Below are 20,618 nucleotides of genomic sequence, written 5' to 3' on the forward strand. Positions count from 1 at the left end.
ACTCTCAGTTGTAGGATCATATCAGTTCTATACAAAAGCACCATGAAATGGCTTTGACATGGCTGCAGCCAAGAGGAAAAAACTGAAATGAAGAAAGCAGGAGGAGCTCTTCGTACACAGGAGTACGCTCCTGCTGAGGAACTGGCAATAACGACCCAAAACATGCAAACGAATACCGACAGCTAAAACACACGGCGGTGCATACAGTCTGCAGGAGTGTACGAATCTCACCTGTTGCACTGGCAACATATGGCTCAAGACACAGACGCAACCGTTCCCTCACAAAATCTAAACCTCTCATTTAAAACTAACTTGACAAAGAAAGGAGTTTTCTAATCTGCCTTCCTTAGAGACCTGATCTCAGACATGCACGTCCTCTGGAGGGACTGTAGGTGAGAAGGTGAATGTCTCAGTTAGTTGCTCTGGACATTTTTCAGAACTTGTCCTGCCAGCCCCCCCTAGTACACCGCCCGGAAAAAAATGTCAGAGTGAGTAAGTGGGTGTGTTGATGGCATTTCCCAAACTGAATTTAAAAAAATCTATACAAATATCCCCGGATGAAAAAGAATTTCCATACACGTAGAAGACGAAGATTGAGATGGACAAAGACATGATTTCTTCAGCTGAATGTATTTGTCAAGTCCTGCCTCCTGTGAGCTCTGCAGCACCAAACCATATCTGAATGTGCCAGACATTTTCCTGTTGTGTTCATGTTACCTGCTTCAGAGCAGATTAGCTGTGCACTATAAATTAACATCTGCACCAGTTGACTCCAAATCCTGCTTCATAGAACCAGCCTCAGATTTCCACCTGATAGTATTGAGTGAACGTTTTTTTTTTATTGCAGATCAGACATTTTTTGGGCATTTGCAGTTTTTGAAAAACTGAACAAATCATATCAACATTGGATTCAAATCAAAGCATAAAAAAATAAACGTTCACTTGAAGTAAAACTTTAAAATACAGCAGCAGAAGACACATTATTTAAAAGCAGATAGCTGGAGTACAAAGATAAATTCAAGCTGTTTAAATAGTTTTTCTTAAGTGACTCCACTGTGGAATCAGTCAGTAAGAGTCTCAGTAAAAAACAACAGACCTGAGCAGAAATAGAGGAACATATTCATCTATTTTGAATGTGTTGACCTAGTTGAGGTGTTTCTGATTTCTCTTCTCAGGCACTTAAACAGCCTCAGAATTGGACACATTGCTGCCAAGGTAAAATGAATCCACGCTCATGCATTTAAAATGTCCTCTCCTCTTCCCACCATGCACCATGAGTGCATCTGTCTCACTTTGACTTGCTCTGTGTCTGTGTATCTTATGTTTATATGCGATTTCATCAAACTTTACAGTGTGTTGCTGTTCCATACAGACGTAAGACGTTATTACTTGCAAGTATGTCATGATTATGTCATTCCTACCACATGATCATGAATTATATTCAAATCTATATAGCTTCAGGTTATCTTAATAGTCCTGTAGGATGCAGAGATATTTGGAAAAATTTATTTTTGAACTATGACGTAATTTTCTGATTTTGTTTTCATGACATCACTGCAGCGTTTCCCATTAATTACCAAGACTGTGGCAGCCTGTGTAGAAATGTGTGTAATTTGTTCTACCAGAGCTTTACGATCATTTTTACGCAACATAAACATCGTCACATTCTCTCAAGCACATCGGTCCTTCTATCACAGTCGAACTGATCTGTGGCAGCAACAGGAGAAATCCCACCTGCATTTAAACAGTTTACCATCGAAATATGTTCTTAACTAGAATAAGGTCAAAATCTGAATATTGTAAGAATATTCACAATAAGGTTGTACAAGCTGTGTGGAAGATTGGAAAAATACATCCAACACACATGTATTCCCACTACATGAACCAATCCCGAAGCATGTACATAAAAAAAATCCCCTGCGATGTTGACATGTCAGGATCTGACCATGGTTCTTGGTTAATGGAACTCTACAAATGTAAGATGGCAGCTGAGCAACTCAACCATCACTTAAAAAAAAATCTCCTCCACAAACTAGTTGGTCAAATCCCTCAGTAACGTGTAATCCTCTCCTGCTACAGTACTTCCAGAGGACATCGGTCTCACTGTGTCACACACTTGTGTTGACTCCCTCTCTCTCTCTTTCTCTTTATACAGTCCAACAGTTGTCTCTCGGCCTGCCACATCTAACAGGCTGTCACGTTGTGGTGATCTAATAGGACAGAAGTAGTTTATTATGGCCTAACTGCTGAACTGGACAAGAGCAAACCAATGCAAGCACACACAGAGATGCACATGAATTCATCACAGTAACTTGAACATCCTCCTCTCTGTCTCTAGCTTTCCATACACAAGATTAATAAAATACCGTTTGATAAAGACGTAAAAATGTTCTCTTTACTGTTGCTATTTAGTTGCAAACCCGTTTATAAAGCAATTTTGGGTTAAGCTGTGAGTTTAACGACTGTTTTGAAGATGCAGCTCAGTGCAGCAACACTTCATCCACATTAAAAGCTGCAGTCCTTAAGCATTTGAGTGGAACTTTAATATTTCATGTGTTGATTTTCCATAGTTTCAGAGTACTTTGCACGATGATGATTGCCTGAGCCCTCGCTCACTTAGCGCAGCCTGATGTTATGTAATTAGCGAGCGGGCACACTCGTAAGGGATACGGTGGTATTAATTTAATTATGGGGAGGGATGCCAAAGATCTGTCAAGAGGCTACTGTTCATGATAGAGTGATTGGGAATTTAAGGGGGAGATGTGAGATGTGAAGAAGAATCTTGTTTTTAATCAAATTCATGGATTAGTGACACATATTTATATTGGAGGTTATAAATACACTTAGGTTGTTGTAATCTTAACATATTTTCGAGCACTCTGTTGGCTCAAGGTTTTCATATAAAGACGTATGTGCAATGCAGAGCTTCCAGTTCCTCCTGGATGTTCCAGTTGTGGAGGGACCACAGGGGAAAATATGAAAACTCCACACACAAAATCCCCGACTGACAGGAAGAGTCCAAGGTGTTCATTAACAACAGTACTCCACAACACCACTGTGTCGTCATACACTCAGCTACACAGCTAGCGTGACTTTAAAAATAAAAATTAGAAACTATTGTTGGATATCAAACCATGTGCTAAAAAATGGCATCATAATTGTATTTTACCCAGGCAGAGTTTTTTGCAGTAGCTCGTGTTTGGATCAAATGTTATATTTTAAAAGTTAGTTTAAATAAATCAAAGCTATAAGGAGCAATCAGAGGAAGTATTGTTTTTTTTTTTGCCAGAACTTAAACTTGGGTATCATCAGTAAACAAAGCCAAGGATCAAGCCGACAGCTACTTTCTCTACGTCAGAAGAAGAAAATAAATTACTGGAGAATGTGTCCTCAACTTTGAGGATGTTAAACAGAAACAGTCTTCACATTCACTGGGCATGTGTGTGCCGGTGTAAACAGGAAGCAGATTGTTAGATAAAAATATAACAAACAAGAAAACGAGGGTGAAAGGAAAGAGCAGGGATAACTTTTCTTGGACCGACAATGTGACTGTGACTGACAGTTAGTGTTGGATCATCAGGGAGCAGATGGAGGTGACTGCGTGATCATTTCCAAACGTCTCCAATTTTGCCCGTCCAGTGAACAACGCAGCCTCAGAGTTTTCAAACCAAAACATGGGGAGCAGTGATTCCAAAGTTCTCAGTTTTAGGCGCTAAACAAACTCAGCAGTAGTGAGGATGTAAATATGCAGCAACAGTGATGCAGTTTAAAAATAAAATGTGGTCGTGTGGATTTAGCCTCAGTGTCTTTCAGCTCGTTGTTTTGCTGAAATTGTGCCGAATTCAAATGAGTGAAGCATCAGCAGCAACAGCACATGGGACAGAGACGTAATGATGAAGTGAGGGAAGTTGGTGTTACGAAATCAGACAGAACACAAACCTGCTCTCGCTCAAATGAGTGTGCACACACACACACACACACACACACACACACACAACTCTCCCTCTCCTGCCGGCTACTAACTCTCACCTTAGTTCACCTCACCCCACAGTCCCTTGACAAGCTTCGTCTTTACCTCTTTCCTTCTCTTTCTCAGCACATTTTGCCTGAGTCAGTGTCTCTCGCTCTCTCTACCCGCTGCATCTTCCTCAATCTCTCTCTCTCACGCACACACACACGAACACACACACACAACTCTCTACCTACCTTGCATCCAAACATCAGAGATATGGTGTTGTTGGTACATGCTACTTTGCAGTGGCACAACATGTGGCTAACGTTAGCTATAGCTGGTCCCGCGCTGGGGGGGGCATCCTAGCCTTCATACACACATTTCACACGCGCACACATCCACACACATTGCACACACACACCCACGTGCACGCACACATGCACATGCATGTGTGTTCCATCAACTGCGCTCCATCCTGTCCCACAATCCCCCACTCTGCTCCCCGCCCCCCCCACCCCCCAACGCCAGGCTACGGTCCTCAGCTGTGGCAGGCCGAGGCCGCTGTCCTCTCCCTCACGCTCTTCATGTCTCTCATCTTCATCATCATCATCATCGTCTTCATCAGTGTAATCCTCATAGCTGGTCAGGATGCAGGGAGCAGCATGGTCACTGTCTGCATGTGTGTGTGTGTGTGAGTGTGTGTGTGTGTTCAGCGTGTTGTTGTTGTTGTCAGCATGTGTGTGTCAGTATGTTGGCGTGTGTGCATGAATGAATGCCTGTGTTCATGTGTGTCAGTATGTTGTCCTCTTGCAGCAGCAGCAGTCCCAGTCCTCTATCTCCCCTCTCTCTCTCTCTCTCTCTCTCTCTCTATCTGTGTGAGTATTTGCCTCTGTCGTTCTATTGCTCCCCTTCTCTTCCTCTCTCTCTGTGGCTCTATGGCTTGCTCTCTATCTGTGTCTCCCTCTCTCCCTCTCTCTCTCTTTTTTCTTTCCCAGTCTTGCTCACTCTGCCTCGGTTCGCTCCACTGCCTCTCTTGGCCCGCCTCTCAACAGCAAGATCAATGAGAGACAGAAAGACAGAAAGAGATAGAACAGAGACATGCACACTGGGCCAGAGGGAGGACTAAAAAATGTGTTGTCTATCTAGTGCCCCCCCCCTCAAGCTCCCTCTCTCTCTATTCACCTCTTTCTCTTTCTACCTGCTGCAGTGACGCTCAGCCTCACACACACACACACAGTGCGGAGGAGATGGGTAAGGGTACAGTGTTACATGGACTAGTGAACTGACCAAACATGACAATGGTGGAGAGAGAGAGAGAGAGGGATGGGGAGACATCGAGAGTGAACGAGCGAGGCACAGACAATGTCATTACATCACACAGAGTCAAAGACGCACATTCCTGGGGTGACTTGTTAAAGAAAAAAAAATAGGAACAACCAGTTCGAATCCCGGTTCAGCCACAGTCCACAGTCTTCTACCCATGTCTGTGTCAGTTCTCTCCACTTAATCCGACTTCCTCTGTTGTCCAAAGACAAACAGCTTGGGGTTGTTGGCTTAATCGAAGACTCAGTAACGTGCATGCAGAAATTGTGCGTAGGTGTGAATAGTTGTTTGTGGCTGCCCTACAACACCTGTACCTGACGGTACACCTACAGCATTTAGGTTACAGATCATCACCCGCCAGTTAGCTTGCATGAATTTGATTGGCCTCTCCGGGTGATGTCATCTTCTTTTGCAGTAGCAGTTGAGCCAGCTTCGATATTTTTTAGCTGGACAACCCTGCACATTTTTGGAGCCCTCTGTTCTGGAAGCCCCCCTGTCTGCTTCTGCGGAGCGACCTAATTAAAATGAATGAGGTTTGTGTTTTTTCAGCCAGTCTAAGCATGGCCTCGGGGTTACTGGCAGGACACCGTCTATGTATCCAGTTATTATTAGTGTGGCAAATTTCATTATGTGCATAAGATGTGCATTCTCTTAAGCCTTCTGCTTAAGAGAATGCAGGAAGATGTGCAATATTAATGAAGGTGTCTTAACTGAATGGTATAAAACACATTGATAAAGCACACACCACTGGTTGCTGGATTTGTGTTAGTTTAACAAAGGTAAGGTCACAGCGGCAGAAGGCTAAGCAAAGTGTTTGCTCTTCTCAGCAACACTTTCCAGCTCCTCCTAGGAGATCCCAAGGTGTTCCCAGGCCAGATGGGATGTACAGTCCCTCCAGTGGATTCTGGGTCTACCCCAAGGGGTCTTGTCAGAGTCGGGCGCTCCCAATGGAAGGCATCCAGGAGTCATCCTGACAACATGTCTGAACCACCTCAACTGGATCCTTTCGATACAAAGGATGGTCAACTCTGAGCTCTCTGTGGATGTCTGAACTCCTCACCCTGTCTGTAACGCTCATGAACACAATAACATCTAAATTCATAGCAGCAGCCCCCGCAGCACACAGAGCCACAGCCCAAGTACCTGAGCAAATGAAAAATTAACCAACCTAGAGAAGAGGAAGAAGCTAATGCTAACAGCACCCTAGTGCAGTGGGAAGAGGTGGGTGCACCTCTTTCTTCATCCCCATTGCACCTCCACTGGAAACATGTTCCCACGGCCATGGATAAGTTCAATGGACTTCAGTAGAGAGAGGCTTTAGAGGAGATAAAGGGCAGAGCAAGTCAAACAAGTCACAGCTCACTCTGCAACCAGGACTCCTGATGGTGACAGCTGCACCATCTGGACCATGACACACACATAGCGCTCTCTGGGTGGATGTCTCAGTCTTCTCACCTCGACTGGAAAATAAACAACTCAGCAGGAGAGGGAAGACAGAGAGAGCGAAACAATATGTGGGAAAGCAGAGAGGGAAACCAGGGTCACCGACGGGCAATAGGAGAAAGGCTGATACTAAATGCGTCCAAAGTAATAAGTTTACTGATTAAGTCATAAATCCACAACTGAAGATTGCCTGAAGTTACATGTTGAACTGGTAATGAGAAATTATTTATAGAAGGTCTAATAGAAGGCAGCGATATGAGCCTGGAGGAGTTCAGTCCTGAAGTTAATGCAGGTGGACAAGTCAGATAAATAATGTAAACACATGAAAGGTTATTCTGAGCACAGCAGGGACTTCATCTTAAAAAAACAAAACACCTCTTACATAAAAATAACACAACTGAACACATGCAAAGTCAAATAATTGATCAATTGCTTTTAGAGTAATTAACAGATTATATATATTCAATTAACTGTGTTTTTTTTTTAATCCATCCCCAGTCCATCAAGACGTTTAGTAATATTTCTTGGTGTGCTGATACATTTCACTGATGACTGGCTTACAAACAAAACTCCTCAGAGTTGTTGACATTTTTGTCAGCTCCATTCTTCCTTTAAGGTTTTTGCACAGCGCATCCTCAATACAACTCTTCAAACTTCTTAAAATCGAGGCCAAGAAGAGTTTTTCACAGGGGGAACAGATGTAACGGCTCTTAATAAAGTTTTACAGGTTAACCTGATGCCAAGCATATTGATTACTACTGTGTATATTAGAATAATAAACTTTTTTTAAAAACGTCCTTCTGTGTGAACCTCAGGTTAGTTACAACAGAGCACATGACAAAAGATCTTACACGTCCAGAAAGGACCTTAAAAGTCAACATCAAAATGAATTAAAGACATGAAATTTGAGTCCTGTCCTCTCTTTTAGTAGATTTAGTGAGAAGTCTGGCTCCTGTGTTTTGGACGTATTTTGGATTCATTAATATGAATTAAAAAACTGTCTGGGATCAGACTCTGAACTAAGGATTTTATACAAAACATCTCAGTTTGGATTTCTCCAAGCAAACCGACATTATGTTCCAATAGTTTTGGCTCGTGTGAGGTTAGCTGTCCTGAGAACAGTTATACAGCGTGTCCCCTTGTGTTTGGCAAGGAACAGATGGAGATCCTGCTGATGTGTGTGCATACACTTCCACACACACACACACACACACACACAGCCACAGGCATTCTGGCTCATAAAACAGAATATGTAAAGATAGCATCCACTGCCACGTTGTCAACAACACACCCATTTACTAAAATATAGTAAAATAGTAACAATAAAAGGAAAAAGAGAAACAAGTGGAAAGAAAGATTTGAAGGAAAAGAAAGAAAGGAATGAATGAGAAAGAAATGTAGAGCGAGAGAGAGGATGCAACCTCATGAGCCTAGCAGGCATGCACTACATGTTAACATTAGTAGGTCAGCCAGCACAGAAATAACTACGCTGTGTGATAACCTCACACACTCCCCTCCCAGCCAATCATGGCGGATTCTCCTCTCTCCACAGCAGCCAATCAGAAAATACTCCATACATCAACATTTCAAATGTGCTCACGTGATCAACATTTACCAGCTGTTTATTCAGCTTCCACATGAGTGAACACTCCCTCTGAATATTGTCTCGTACTTTTAGAAGGCTGCACAAAGTCACACTGAGGAAACCTCACAACCACAGACAACAGCAGAAATGTTCATTCATTTATGACTAATATGTAAATATTGTTTTATAATTAAGTCCAGGAAACATTTCATGATATTAGACAAGTGGACGTCTCTGCAGAATGATTGTTTGAGCAGCCAACATGTTGGTGTGTTTCTCATACAGACAGTGCCACTGTGTGGTAAAACACAGACACAGCACCATCTGAACAGTGTTGTCCAGCTAATAATTTTATCTTGAAGATGTTTTATAAATGATAAACTCATGTTTGGTTTTTGTTTTAAAGTTTTTTTGTTGACACAGAGAGAAAATGTAAGGTCTTCAAAACCGGACTGAACTATAGTAACATACATCAACACTACTAACACCACTGCACATTCTCTGGATCTGGATATAGACACATCATTTAAATAGGCTTTAAATATATAGATAACAGATATTCAATGTGAAAATATAATGATTTTATTGTATTTCTTGATCAATTAATGAAGAACTGAATGGCACATACCTCCACCAAGGTTATGTCACACACCGAGAAATATCAGCTCCTTGAATGTTTTTTTTCCAACAAGATTCTTGAATTGTGAAAATGCCAGAAAATGTTTAAAACTTGAAAGTGATAAAGTGATCTGCGACAAAATTAAATGGGTTCTTCTCTGAGCCATATCGTATCCTTCCACTAAGTTTTGTGGTGATCAGTCTGGCAGTTATTGAACGAGGTAAAAATGCAAATTTAAACCATGTATATCATGGCAGTAATTAAAAATATTAATTTAGGCTTTAAAGATATAAATAACACACATACACTATAACATGTAGTTTCACTGAGCTCATATATTTAGTTGGCGATTTTAATGAATGTCTGTCGGCAACCACTCGAAGGCCAAAATTATGTTTTAGGAAACAGCTTTACCGCTGTCGCTCACAAGTCATCATTTATACAACTGCTGCATGGTGGGAGCACGACTGACCAGTTCAGAGGGGCAGAGGGATATATTTTCAATCTCTTTGATTCTCAATCAACAAATGGACCCGAGCTTCGCTCTGAACTTTCCTGGCACAGTCAAGGGTCAGGAGGTCATGCAGCTCAAATAACTCTCTAAGCTGTTATATTTCCCCCGATTGGAAAATCAATGATAAGACTAAACTGAACTGAAATAAACTCAGACGATTGGCTCGTTTGAGTATGTGTGTGTGTGTGTGTGTGTGTGTGTGTGTGTGTGTGTGTGTGTGTGTGTGTGTGTGTGTAGCTCCAAAGAGATTAGTATTCTGCCTAATTAGATTAGCTACTCTGGTTCAACTCAGGCATGACATGGGCTGAACAATGAACATTTTAATAGTAGCCTGCTTGCCAGAGTAGCCTGAGCGTCGTAGCAGACTGTTGGAAAAACAAATGTTGGTAAAGAGAATACATGTGAACATAATAACTGTAGAAAAAGACCCCGTGCCCTTTATGATTTTTAGATACAACCTTCAGTGACAAACTGTTGCTCCTCTACAAAAGGCTCTTGGCTCCGGCAGGCTCCCTGCTTACATCCTTTATATGCCCGGTGATTTACTTTACCACTGTCAAGTCCTTGCCCCTACAAAGCTGACCTGTGTGATCTGCCAGGTTGGACTGATCAAAGCTTAAGTCTGGAGCCTTGGTAGCTAAATGTGAGCTGGCTATGACCCATGTAGGGTATGGCTTCCTGATTCTGATCATTTCTCAGGGACATGGACTCAGGTTGGAAAGATTTGGGCGAAGAAACAGTTCAAGTTCTCAGCAGTGAACCATCTCCGGTTCTGTTTTAAACTATTATTGGTTTTATTTCTTTTACACATTGATAACACGCAACTATAGTTTGTTAGATTGTGATCATTTCCAAAGTGACTAGAATGCATAGCTCCGCCAGTCCCATCACATCCAATCAAGCTCCACCAAATTTCACACACTCAGATATGTATCCAACCCCTACATTAGCAGGCAGCTATCATTAATGTCAAAACCTCTGGCCCTGGACTACTTCCTCTAATCACTCAGCTCCTCTTAAGTCGCAGCCAGCATCTGTGATTTCTCTGATAGCATCCTGTGGAACTATGTAAGGATCAGGGACTGTGGGTTTCTGAGGTGCCACAGAAGAAAGTGGACACATTGATCCAAAATAATTCTATAGAGGCTGGAAACACTGATATAACCTGCTCTGTCTTTGCACGTTGATGGAGGACGGGCTGTCCCACTGGTCAGACCAGTGCTGTACTTAGGGTTTGCTTAGTATTTAGTTCTTCCTGCAGATTGTGACACAACTCTGCGTTTTGAACTTTGGTGCTGTGGAAGAAGCGACGCCCTGTTTTTCCAAGAACATGGATGTGAGGTCAGCTGGTTATTGTGGAGATCAGTTCTGCGTGTGGGTGACTGGAGAGGAGCAGAGGAGGAAAATCCCTTGTAAAGTAAAGTAAATGGGATTTACTGTTTAGTTTTTTGCTGTGTTATCGAATTGGGTATTGAGAATCGTGGAAATGTCATGATATCGGTATCGACTACTTAAATGTTGGTATTCTGACATCCCTACTTGCTGCACTAACTACAAGACTCCACAGCGAAAAAACACATGAGGTGGGTGAGATGCTCTGTAATTAAAAGAAGAGGAGGTACGTTACATTGACTGAGGGTGCGGAGTTCCGATGGTCCATCTTCACATGTAGGTGTAGGTGTCAGCCCAATACATGCAGGGCTATCCGTACACCTACAGACTTCTCTAAAGAGCTGAATGGATGTTTAACTTTTCACTTAGAGCCCACTGGAGTGAGCTAACCTGCTACAGACGATCCTACATTGCTGTGCAGATGCACTGCAAAGGGCTCGATAGTCCTCAAAGTTCTCTCCCTCTTCCTCCCTCTCATGCCTTCTCCGTTGATTAATTTGTTAGCTGTGACCCCTCCTCACAGTTGCATCACACTGCCAGATGGACAGTTCCACAGATGGATGGATCAGTGGAATGATGCAGTGTGGATTTTCCTGGCAAAACGAAATATCCCATCAAAGCCTGGAATGCTAAGACTTGCTCTGTCTCTTTCCCTCTGCCGCAGAGTGTGTCTCCCTCATTATTTCCTCTCTTTACTCCTCTTTGTCCATACTAAAATAGCCCCACCTCTGTAAAGTCTATTAGCAGCCTAAGGTAAGCCTCTTAGGAGAGACTCTTGCTCTCTTGGAGCACGGGACGCCAGTGACACTCGGTAAGACCAAATCACAATAACACACTGCAGGTAGGACTTAAGACTGGATATATCATTAAAGAAAAGAGGATTGGGCAAGATAGAGAGGTGAGTTCTGATAGAAAGTAAAATCCACAAACTGTATGTTTGACAACAATCTCCACAAGACACTACTGGGAGGTGTTAAGTGGTTAAACATTACTTGAATGATTTAGAGAAAGATGTCCTGTTAAATGAGATTCATACAGATCCTGCATCCATGTGTTCTGACATGATTAGAAACTACATTTAGTCCTGACATTACCAAGTTTGGCTCCTGTTACACATCAAAACATATGTGTTTCCTAATATTGTAGTTCTCTACTAACTTAAATTTGTGTTAAGATTAAAGGTGTCTGAATGATGCTTTGCATTTGGCTTGGTCTGTCCTTCCTGCTTGAAAGGACCAGGAAGCACAGGATCAACTAGAAGGACGACTGGAGAACGCACACTTCTGCCAAAGCTAATGCCCTATCTCGCAATGTCAAAGCAGTGTTTCCCATTAATTATATTCACTGTGGCAGGCTGTCATAATAACTCATAGTAACTCCACAGTTTCATAATAAACCAAAACATCTTTTAGACTTCGCATAATAACATAATAGTCTATGTATCTGTCACTCAGAATTTGTTGTGCATTAGAGTGACATTTGCATGTACAATACATGCACCCCTGCCACCCACAGATTAAATAAATTATGAGGGGCTGTGGATTTGCCCATTTAATCAGATCCACACCTAAATTTCATGGGTCTTTCCTGACCAACCTTGCAGAAGGCAGGATGTAGTTCTCTCTCAATACCTCGTCCATCCATCCATCTCTATACCTAATTATCCCGTGCAAGTCTACCCCAGCTCACTTTGTTTCTGCTGCTTTGAAATGGGCCATGCATTTCTGAGCATTCACAAATATATTCACAATCCATGTGTTCATCTTTGCCAGCCTACTTTTAAACAAAGTATTCTCTCTTGCCTTGAGAGCAGTCAGAGAGCAGTCAGTCAACCAGTGCATCAGTCCGTTACCTACGCAGCCAACCAGTCAGTCACACAGCTCATCTTTTGAAGTGTGTGTCCTCTCAACCCACTTTTCCTGTCTCACTGGGTGTCACGTGTTGTTAGACCAAGAGCTGAGCAACAGATTGGCAGTCCCATTAGATTTGCTTCATTAGAGCACAGCCTGTTCCTCGAAGATAATGCCTTATATTCCGCAAAATCACATATTACAGTAAGTTTTTGGCAAAAAAATAATGCTTATTTGATACCGATAACTGACACACTTACGCATAATTTACTAGGCAAGTTGTTTTCTGTAATACAATTCATTTGAATGTATCAGGGATATCCCAAAGAACTGCAGGTCTTTACAAAATCATGCTATCTTAATGACAGTTCCTTTTAAAAAGATCATGCTTGTCTCATTCAAAGTCTGGCATGCCATTCACACCAAATTTCAACATAAAAATTAGAAGCAGGATTCTAATAACCAAATAAATGTCAGTAGGATAGACACTCCACTCTAAAAATTATAGTTTTGTTAAAAAAATGGTTTCCTTTGCTCTGGTCTATCAACGTCTCACCTTGGTAGTGAGGATACAGATGCAGTCCATCCTTACCAGTCCGACCGGCAAACTTTCACCCAAACATCATCCAGCTGCAACTTTCCTCTTTCGCCACTAAGTCGCTTGTTGCTGTTGGCAACATCCCCCTGTCGTCTTGTGTATTTTTGTCTCCTCCTTTTCCTCTGATCGCTCAGCTTCTCCCTCCTCCCTTCCTCGCGTCCTCTCTACCTGTCCTTTCACCGGAGCAGCCAGAGAGGACTTCTCAGTTAAATCACAGGCCGACTCGGAAACATGGCAGCTGGCCCGGTGCACCTCCACCCACCCTCTTGTTATCCAGCTGCTGTCTTCGTTCTATGGCAGCTGGACGCCACATTTTGACCTCAAAGAGTGCATTGCTCGGAATGTGTAACCTCCCAGAACACACTCAGCACAAAAAAAAAAACGGCAGACATGAAGAGGCAGGAGTAGAAATTCTATACACCCAGATGCACAGGAAAACACTCACACAGACAGATGTGTATACACAGATATAAGCACACACAAGTACATACTGCGCACACTCCACTCTGCTGTTTTATCAGGTCAGTCAGTGTTTGGCAGGAGTGGGGGTTAGACTGAATGAATAGTAACTACGATATAGCGATGGATGCTCTACTTTCAAATTGGACTGTGGGTATTGGGGAAGTTAGAGCTCCATATGCGCCCTGAAGCTCCACAGAGATGGGATTATGCTAGCTCGGGATATAGGGCTTTTTTTGGAAAGATGCTAACTCAAATCACTACTGTTGCATTTTAAACATTTCAAAATAACACACTCTTATTGACAGATTATTGAGGAAAGTTTGGTAGATAGCAAATCCACATGTCCATGAGTAAATCAGTGGAATTATTTTCGAAATTGTATTACAGTATTATATGATAAACAACTATTGTAGGACTTTTGTCCAAAAATGAGTGTTGTTGATGCTTTTAAATTCAAGGGGTGGGATATACTTAGGGGAGCAAAATGCAAACAGTCGTGATTTTGTTGAGTGGCTCGCTGTCCCTCGCAGTGATGGTGCAGGTAGTTGATTGGCCGATGTGTCAAGTGATCTCTAGTAAGGGACACAAACAGCTCCTCAAATTGTTTTTGCTGTGTTTTGATGGCATACAGCAGTATGCTTGCAAAATTGGTGTTTTTGACCATAGCCCATGTTTTTTCAGAGAAACACTCAATAACAGGTTCCGTGATTTCGGTGTGGTTTTCGGTGTGGTTCCTGCCCTGTATATCTTATAGATTACCTTCCTCACTAGCTTCACAACGGTTGCTTTTCTTATATTCTTTGCATACTCTGAGATATGCACATCCTCTGCATCCCCCACATCCTTGGAATTCACCACATCCCTGGCATCCCCCACATCATCTGCATCACGTGCACACTACACAGGTTTCACCTCAGGTGTTTCCCAAAGCAGTCTGTCCAGTAAAGTCTGTCTCAACTTTCACTTTGAATCCGAACCTGAATGTCAAGCCACCAACTCATCAGTCCTAAGCAAGACTGCAGTTTCTTGCATGTGTAAGCATACTTCTCAGCATTTGAGCCATGAGCTGTTTGCGTAGAGGACATAACATAGAAGTATTTGGAAACCCGTTCTTATTAGCTGCCATTGTTCGAAGGTAATCCTTCGAAAAAATGACAAGGCCAGAGAACCGATATAATCAAATCTTTCTATTGGTTATTAGTTAATGCATTGTTTTCTGTAGCTCTGTTGTAGTAACATAAATGAAATGTGTGGTGTAATGTGTGGGTATATTAAGGATCTGGCACATCATAGGAAAAAAGACACATCATAGGAAAAGGTGGTGGAACACAGTGAAAGTAAACTTCTGGAGCTTAAACTAAATCACATTATCCTAGTCAGCATGGTGAGGAAGATAGACAAGATTTATCCAGCCCTATAGCTCTGACAAAAATGCTAATGTATGTATTTTCCTTATTGAAACACAGTCATGGCAGAATCTACTGTATGTATCACATTGTCCTGCCGATACCGCAGCACCACAGGGTTTCACCATTAATTTATATACTACCTGACAGATGCCAGTAAAATAAATCTGAATATGAAAACTCTGATAAAGTCAAGCGCATGAAAATGAAAGAAGAAATCAGAAACCAACAAGAACAAACAAGCTATCTTCAGCAAAAAAATCAGCAACCAGGAGAGAAAAATCCTTTTTGTTGTGCATACAATTAAAACAATCTGTCCTTCACTCTGCCATTGACTGTAGGCACATTTTGTGGAGGTGTAAACTTGTGTACCAACACCAAACAACCAGATATTTCCTACCTTGATGGGGGTCAGAGGGCTTGTCAGTGGGCTTGGCCTGGGGCTGGCTGGACCATGACTGGGGCTTGGGGAGGTGATTTTTACTGCCCCGGGGCTGGAACAGAGATCAGAGAGTGTCTGAAGGTGAACTCTGAAAACTTTCCACAACAGATGTGTTAAACTGGACCAAACCTCTCCTGAAATGTATAATCAAGTTGCAAAAGGTTACATGACATACCTCAAATGAGGTCCTTTAGTTAAAGGCCTGGGAGGAGCTGTGGGGCTGAGGTTGCTGAAGCTAAATTTCCCCTGGTTGGGGCTGGTTGGACTCGTGTTGGGAGTGAATTTGCCTGATCCTGGGTCCTTGCTGGTCATAAGAGCTGTAGAGATGACTGCAGTGTCTTTGACTCTGTTCAGACCTGGGCTGGTGCTGGGAGTGGGGCCAGTGGGGGTGAGTTTGTCCGGAGTGGTTGGAGACACAAGGCCCTGGATGGTGCTGGAGATGAGGGCTGAGACCGTCACCAGTTTGAGGTCAGGAGAGGCAGGAAGGATTTGTGGATTTTCAGAGATGTTGGAGTTTTCTGAAGAGGCACCAGAGTTGGTGGGAGTGAGAAGTCGCTTTGTTCCATTCAGTGATTCTGAAAGAGGTGTTTTTATGGAGCCAGTGGGGGTTCCTACTCCATTCACTCCAGCAGCAGGAGGAGATGAGGGTTTAGAGGTTTCTGCTGTCGAGGATTTAGATGCTCCAGACTGGACAGGAGGAAGAGGAGCACGGTATTTGACTTTGGCCTGCTGTGACTGAGGTGATCCGGGCTGTGTTGTTGGGGAATATCTCGGTGTTCCAGGGATCGGAGGGGCAGGTTGATGCTTGATTGACCTAGGTTTGGGGGTTAAGGGTTTTGGCTGAGCTGATTCACTAGAAGCCGGGGGGCTCGGGGGTGCAGAGGAGGCCTGTGGCTGATCAGGGATTTGTGCTGGCAGGTTAGAGGCAGCAGGGAGGCCCCCTGGACCAGCCGCCTGCTCCACAGAACACTTGCTGTCTGCGAGGATGCTCAACTCATAGTACTCCTGGATATCTGGAAGTAGAAAAAAAAAACATAAAAAACACAAGGAGTGACTGAAGGGTTCAGCGGATTGATAAATTAAGTTTTGACAAAATGACGATAATAGACTGATAGATTAACAAATCATCAATCTAATAATGAAAACAACACTTGTTCTTTCAAGCCAGTCTTCACATTATGGTGCACAGTTTATACACTAGTGGCCTCTAGTGGCAGCACAGGGATACTTCCACCATAGTATAGTGACCCAGGTTACTCACTTCTGAAGAGGAACAGTTCATTCTGCTGTTGTTTACCTTTTAATCATTAATCACACTGAGCAACAGAGGTTCCCATCCTCTCCCATGTCATCAAGACTGACAGGCAATTCTACACTGAATATACACATGGTTTGCGACCTCAGTAAAGTTTGGTGGTCATTCAAGAGATAAAGAAGAGGATTGAAAATGAACATGCAGACAAAAGACAGAGATGTTCCAAAATATGACTTTGATATCAAAAACCACTCGGTTAAAGGTCAAAGTTGTGTTCAAAACAGGAAGTCAGTGTCATGTTCAGTGAAAAACACACACGTGCACACACAAAACAAAGACGTGTTAGTGAAACAGCTACAGGTGTGGGCGTGGTGCAGGTGGGACCAGTGACTAAGAACCAGTTTGCTGTGTTACACATTTCTGCAAAGAAACATGTGGTCTGTGTTCTCCTTCAAATAAAAAACAGCTCAACACAACCAGACCGAACTAGTTAAACACAGGTTGTTAACTGTTGGGAGGAATTAATAAAAACTACATGTACACACACAGGACCCTGTGAGAGGACGAAAAGCTACTGAAAAAGCTACTGCTACTACTTAAAGCAGTGCTCCGTTCCATCGCCTATTATTCTGCCTACTGGCTTACTAGTCTCGCTGGATAAAAACACACCCAACTTGCGGATTATTCTTTTGTTTGGCATGGTTTTTAGATAACATAACCAAATATTACATGTGGAGAACTGCTAACTGAAACTTATTTCCATTAACAATGTCCCAATAGTGAAAAATAAACAAACACCAAAAATACAATCAGTAAGATTCCCTCTGTATGGCTAAAATTTACTTGGATAAGAAAAGGTCAAGATCACTTTTGCTTGACATTTCACTTAAAGAATCCACTTTCACCTTTTAAAGATGTTCAATCCAAGTAAGAATGGGAACATCAATGAGCTTGACGGCACTCAAGATCTAAAGACAGTGCTGAGATTGACAGGTATTACCATACTATACTGTAAAAATGCGTTAATCGAGATAAACTGTGACTGGCTGAGGATATAGACAAACATATTCTTACCGAGCAGAGCGCTGAAGAGCTGACTTTGGAAGACACTGATGACTCTGTCCAGAGACTGCTGGAGCTGGTGGTCTTCCTCCCTGTGGCCCTGTTTGGTATGATTCTGGTCCTGCTGCCTCTGATCCAGTTTAACCCGGTACTGCTGCAGCAGCTCCAGCGCTCGCTGAGCATCTGAATACAACATAAATACAAGTTTAAACAAGACCCATGAACAGAAAATGAAAGGCAACATGCTCTAGGTACTCTGAAGCAGATCAATGAGTTTAGAAACTGTAAATTAAATGTTTTAAATGTGTGATGTGGGGGATTATCAAGCGGTGGCTGGTTGAGACCTCCCAGGGTCTTGAAAACCACCTGTCTGTGAGTGAGTGTGGATACAGGTGTCAGCAGTCTGTCGCTGGCCTGTTGCTCTTCTCATTATTATTCTGGAATGTTTTTCCTTTACTATTTCTTTCTACAGTGTTTTGCATAAATGTTGAACCACCAATGTATTGGCATTTAAAAATTAAAGGTATATGAAATGCCCTATAAATCATCTTTAAGTCACTTTAATAAGAGTTATTTTAGGGTAAACTTTGAGCACTGACCCAGTTCATGCCCTCCTACTGTATTTATCTGCACTATAACTACCATAAAGTTTTATCACCATGTATTTAGTACCATGGGCATAAGGGCAGAAGGGTTTATGGTGTAAAAGAAAGGTTGCAAACCGCATTCCAGGCTCCATGGCACTCAAGTGAACAGCTGATTAAAGCAAGGACTGACTCCTTTCATGTGTGGAAGAGTTCAAGCCAACTGGCAGTCAAATGTGTGTTGATTTAAATAATATTTACTTATCCACTTTAGCCACATTAATCATGAAGAACGTGTCTTCATATAGGAATCAACTGCAGCAATATTGCTGATGTGACAATTAAAAATAATGTTATCCGTCCATACGTTAATGTGGAAGCTCTTTTCTGCAGGTGGAAGAAAAAAAGAAGAGCAATAGCTTGATATTATATATTAAACTCATTATAATGAGGATTTTTTCAACACAAGCAGCTGCAAACCAGTAAAAGTATATTTTAAAAAAAAAATCAAATGTGCTATTTTGTTTGCCGAATTTACCCCAAAGTCTGAATTGTTAGGAAAAACCTTTACATTTGTATCTACAAGTTCTGTTTGTAGCACCACAACACAATTACACGTTAAATTGATGGTTTTGTGCAGAAGTTTGGGCTTCGATACATATCACTGCAGACCAGCAGCTGCAAACCAATACAATTTGACAATAACAATGGATATTTTGTGGATAATGAATTAGCCGAATTTACACCCAAATCGGAACAACAAATAAAATCTCTTATTTTATCATCTACAAGTTGTGTGTGTGGAATATATAAACAATTACTTGTTAAATTGATGGTTTTGTGCGGACGTTTGGGCAGACAAGCAGCTGCAAACCAATACAAATAGATAAAAATAAACCAAAATAAGCTGTTTTGTAGATCGTTTTTAAGCCGAATTTATCCCAAGGTTTGAAATGTTAATAAAAAGTATTATATTGAGATGTAGAACGTGTGTATATACCACAAATAAACTATTACACATCAAATTGCCGGTTTTGTGGTGAAGTTTCGTTTTTCGATAACTTGGAGAGGAGCGCCTCGCGGATCAGCGCGAGCTCTTAGAGACAAACTGGTTTGTTCGGTGTATTAACACGATCAAACTAAATACACACAGGTTATCAGACAATGGACGAAAATAAAGATGATAGATATTTTTAAAAGGCACTTTTTTTTTACCTTTCTGTCGCACTGGCATCGTGACGCGCACAGACGTCCTCCTCTCTCCGGGCTCAGTGTGTGTGTGTGTGTGTGTGTGTGTGTGTGTGTGTGTGTGTTACTACAGATGTGTGTCGGGACTGCCTGCCTCCAAACTGGGACAACACACTGACTCCACGTCCGTCAGGAGCTAAACTTTATAAAGTCCCAGTGTTTGTAATGTCTCATCTCTGTCCTCCTGCCTCTCTTTGGTAAAACTGGTTTCCATTCCTTCATTCAAGTGACTCCACTCCAAACGCTGTCAGACCGGTTCTCTAACCTGAGAGGGATGAACACATGAACACACACACACACACACACACACACACACACACACACACGTGTGTGTAGAAGAACTATACTAAGAGGAAGTAAGGGTGGACCTGGGACTGGAAACCATAAAAAGAAATAAGGAAGATAGATGGATGGATGGATTAACAGATGGATAGACGGATGGACAGATGGATCAATAGATGGATAGAGTTGTGAGAACACTCATTGGCATCATGCATTCCCTGGCCCCCAACCCTCACCTACACCTAATTCTAACCTTAAAACTAAGTCTTAACCCTCAAACAAGCCCTTTGACTTTGTAAGGACCAGCAAAATGTCCTCACACACACACACACACACACACACACACACACACACACACACACTCCTCTAAAGCTCCTCATCTGCAGCTTGTGCAGGTTTTGTGCAAGTTCTGTGTGTTTACTGGCTCCAACACAGCTGAGTATGGATTTAGATTTACAGACACACGTATGTAACATGTCCTCCTCTTGTTCTTGGGCTGTTTGTGCTGAAAGATAATACAGTGGTTGACAAATTGTACATATTCAACCATAGACATCTGGTAACGGTATATGAACAAGCACGCATGCATACACACACAAAA

The 20,618-nt window shown here is 42.2% G+C and overlaps 1 protein-coding gene across 8 annotated transcripts in view; it reads right to left on the reverse strand.

The window, feature by feature from the left end:
• Window positions 1-19,924, reverse strand: part of LOC109636679 (discs large homolog 1-like protein) — an 87,599-nt gene extending 67,675 nt beyond the window's left edge. For 3 of the 8 annotated variants that reach the window (XM_069521558.1, XM_069521557.1, XM_069521571.1), the window contains exons 1-4: window positions 19,703-19,924; window positions 17,916-18,086; window positions 15,762-16,599; window positions 15,545-15,638 (exon numbers count right to left, since the gene is read on the reverse strand). In XM_069521558.1, coding sequence (XP_069377659.1) covers window positions 15,545-15,638; window positions 15,762-16,599; window positions 17,916-18,086; window positions 19,703-19,721 — 1,122 coding nt within the window. In that variant the 5' untranslated portion in view covers window positions 19,722-19,924. Of the gene's footprint in view, window positions 1-4,206; window positions 8,011-11,063; window positions 11,498-13,234; window positions 13,280-15,544; window positions 15,639-15,761; window positions 16,600-17,915; window positions 18,087-19,702 lie in introns of those variants that run through there. The other 5 variants (XM_069521560.1, XM_069521559.1, XM_069521564.1 and 2 more) reach the window with 4 other exon arrangements.
• Between the last annotated feature and the right edge of the window lie 694 nt (window positions 19,925-20,618).

The sequence above is a fragment of the Paralichthys olivaceus genome, chromosome 3, assembly GCF_024713975.1.
Source record: "Paralichthys olivaceus isolate ysfri-2021 chromosome 3, ASM2471397v2, whole genome shotgun sequence".
NCBI lineage: Eukaryota > Metazoa > Chordata > Actinopteri > Pleuronectiformes > Paralichthyidae > Paralichthys > Paralichthys olivaceus.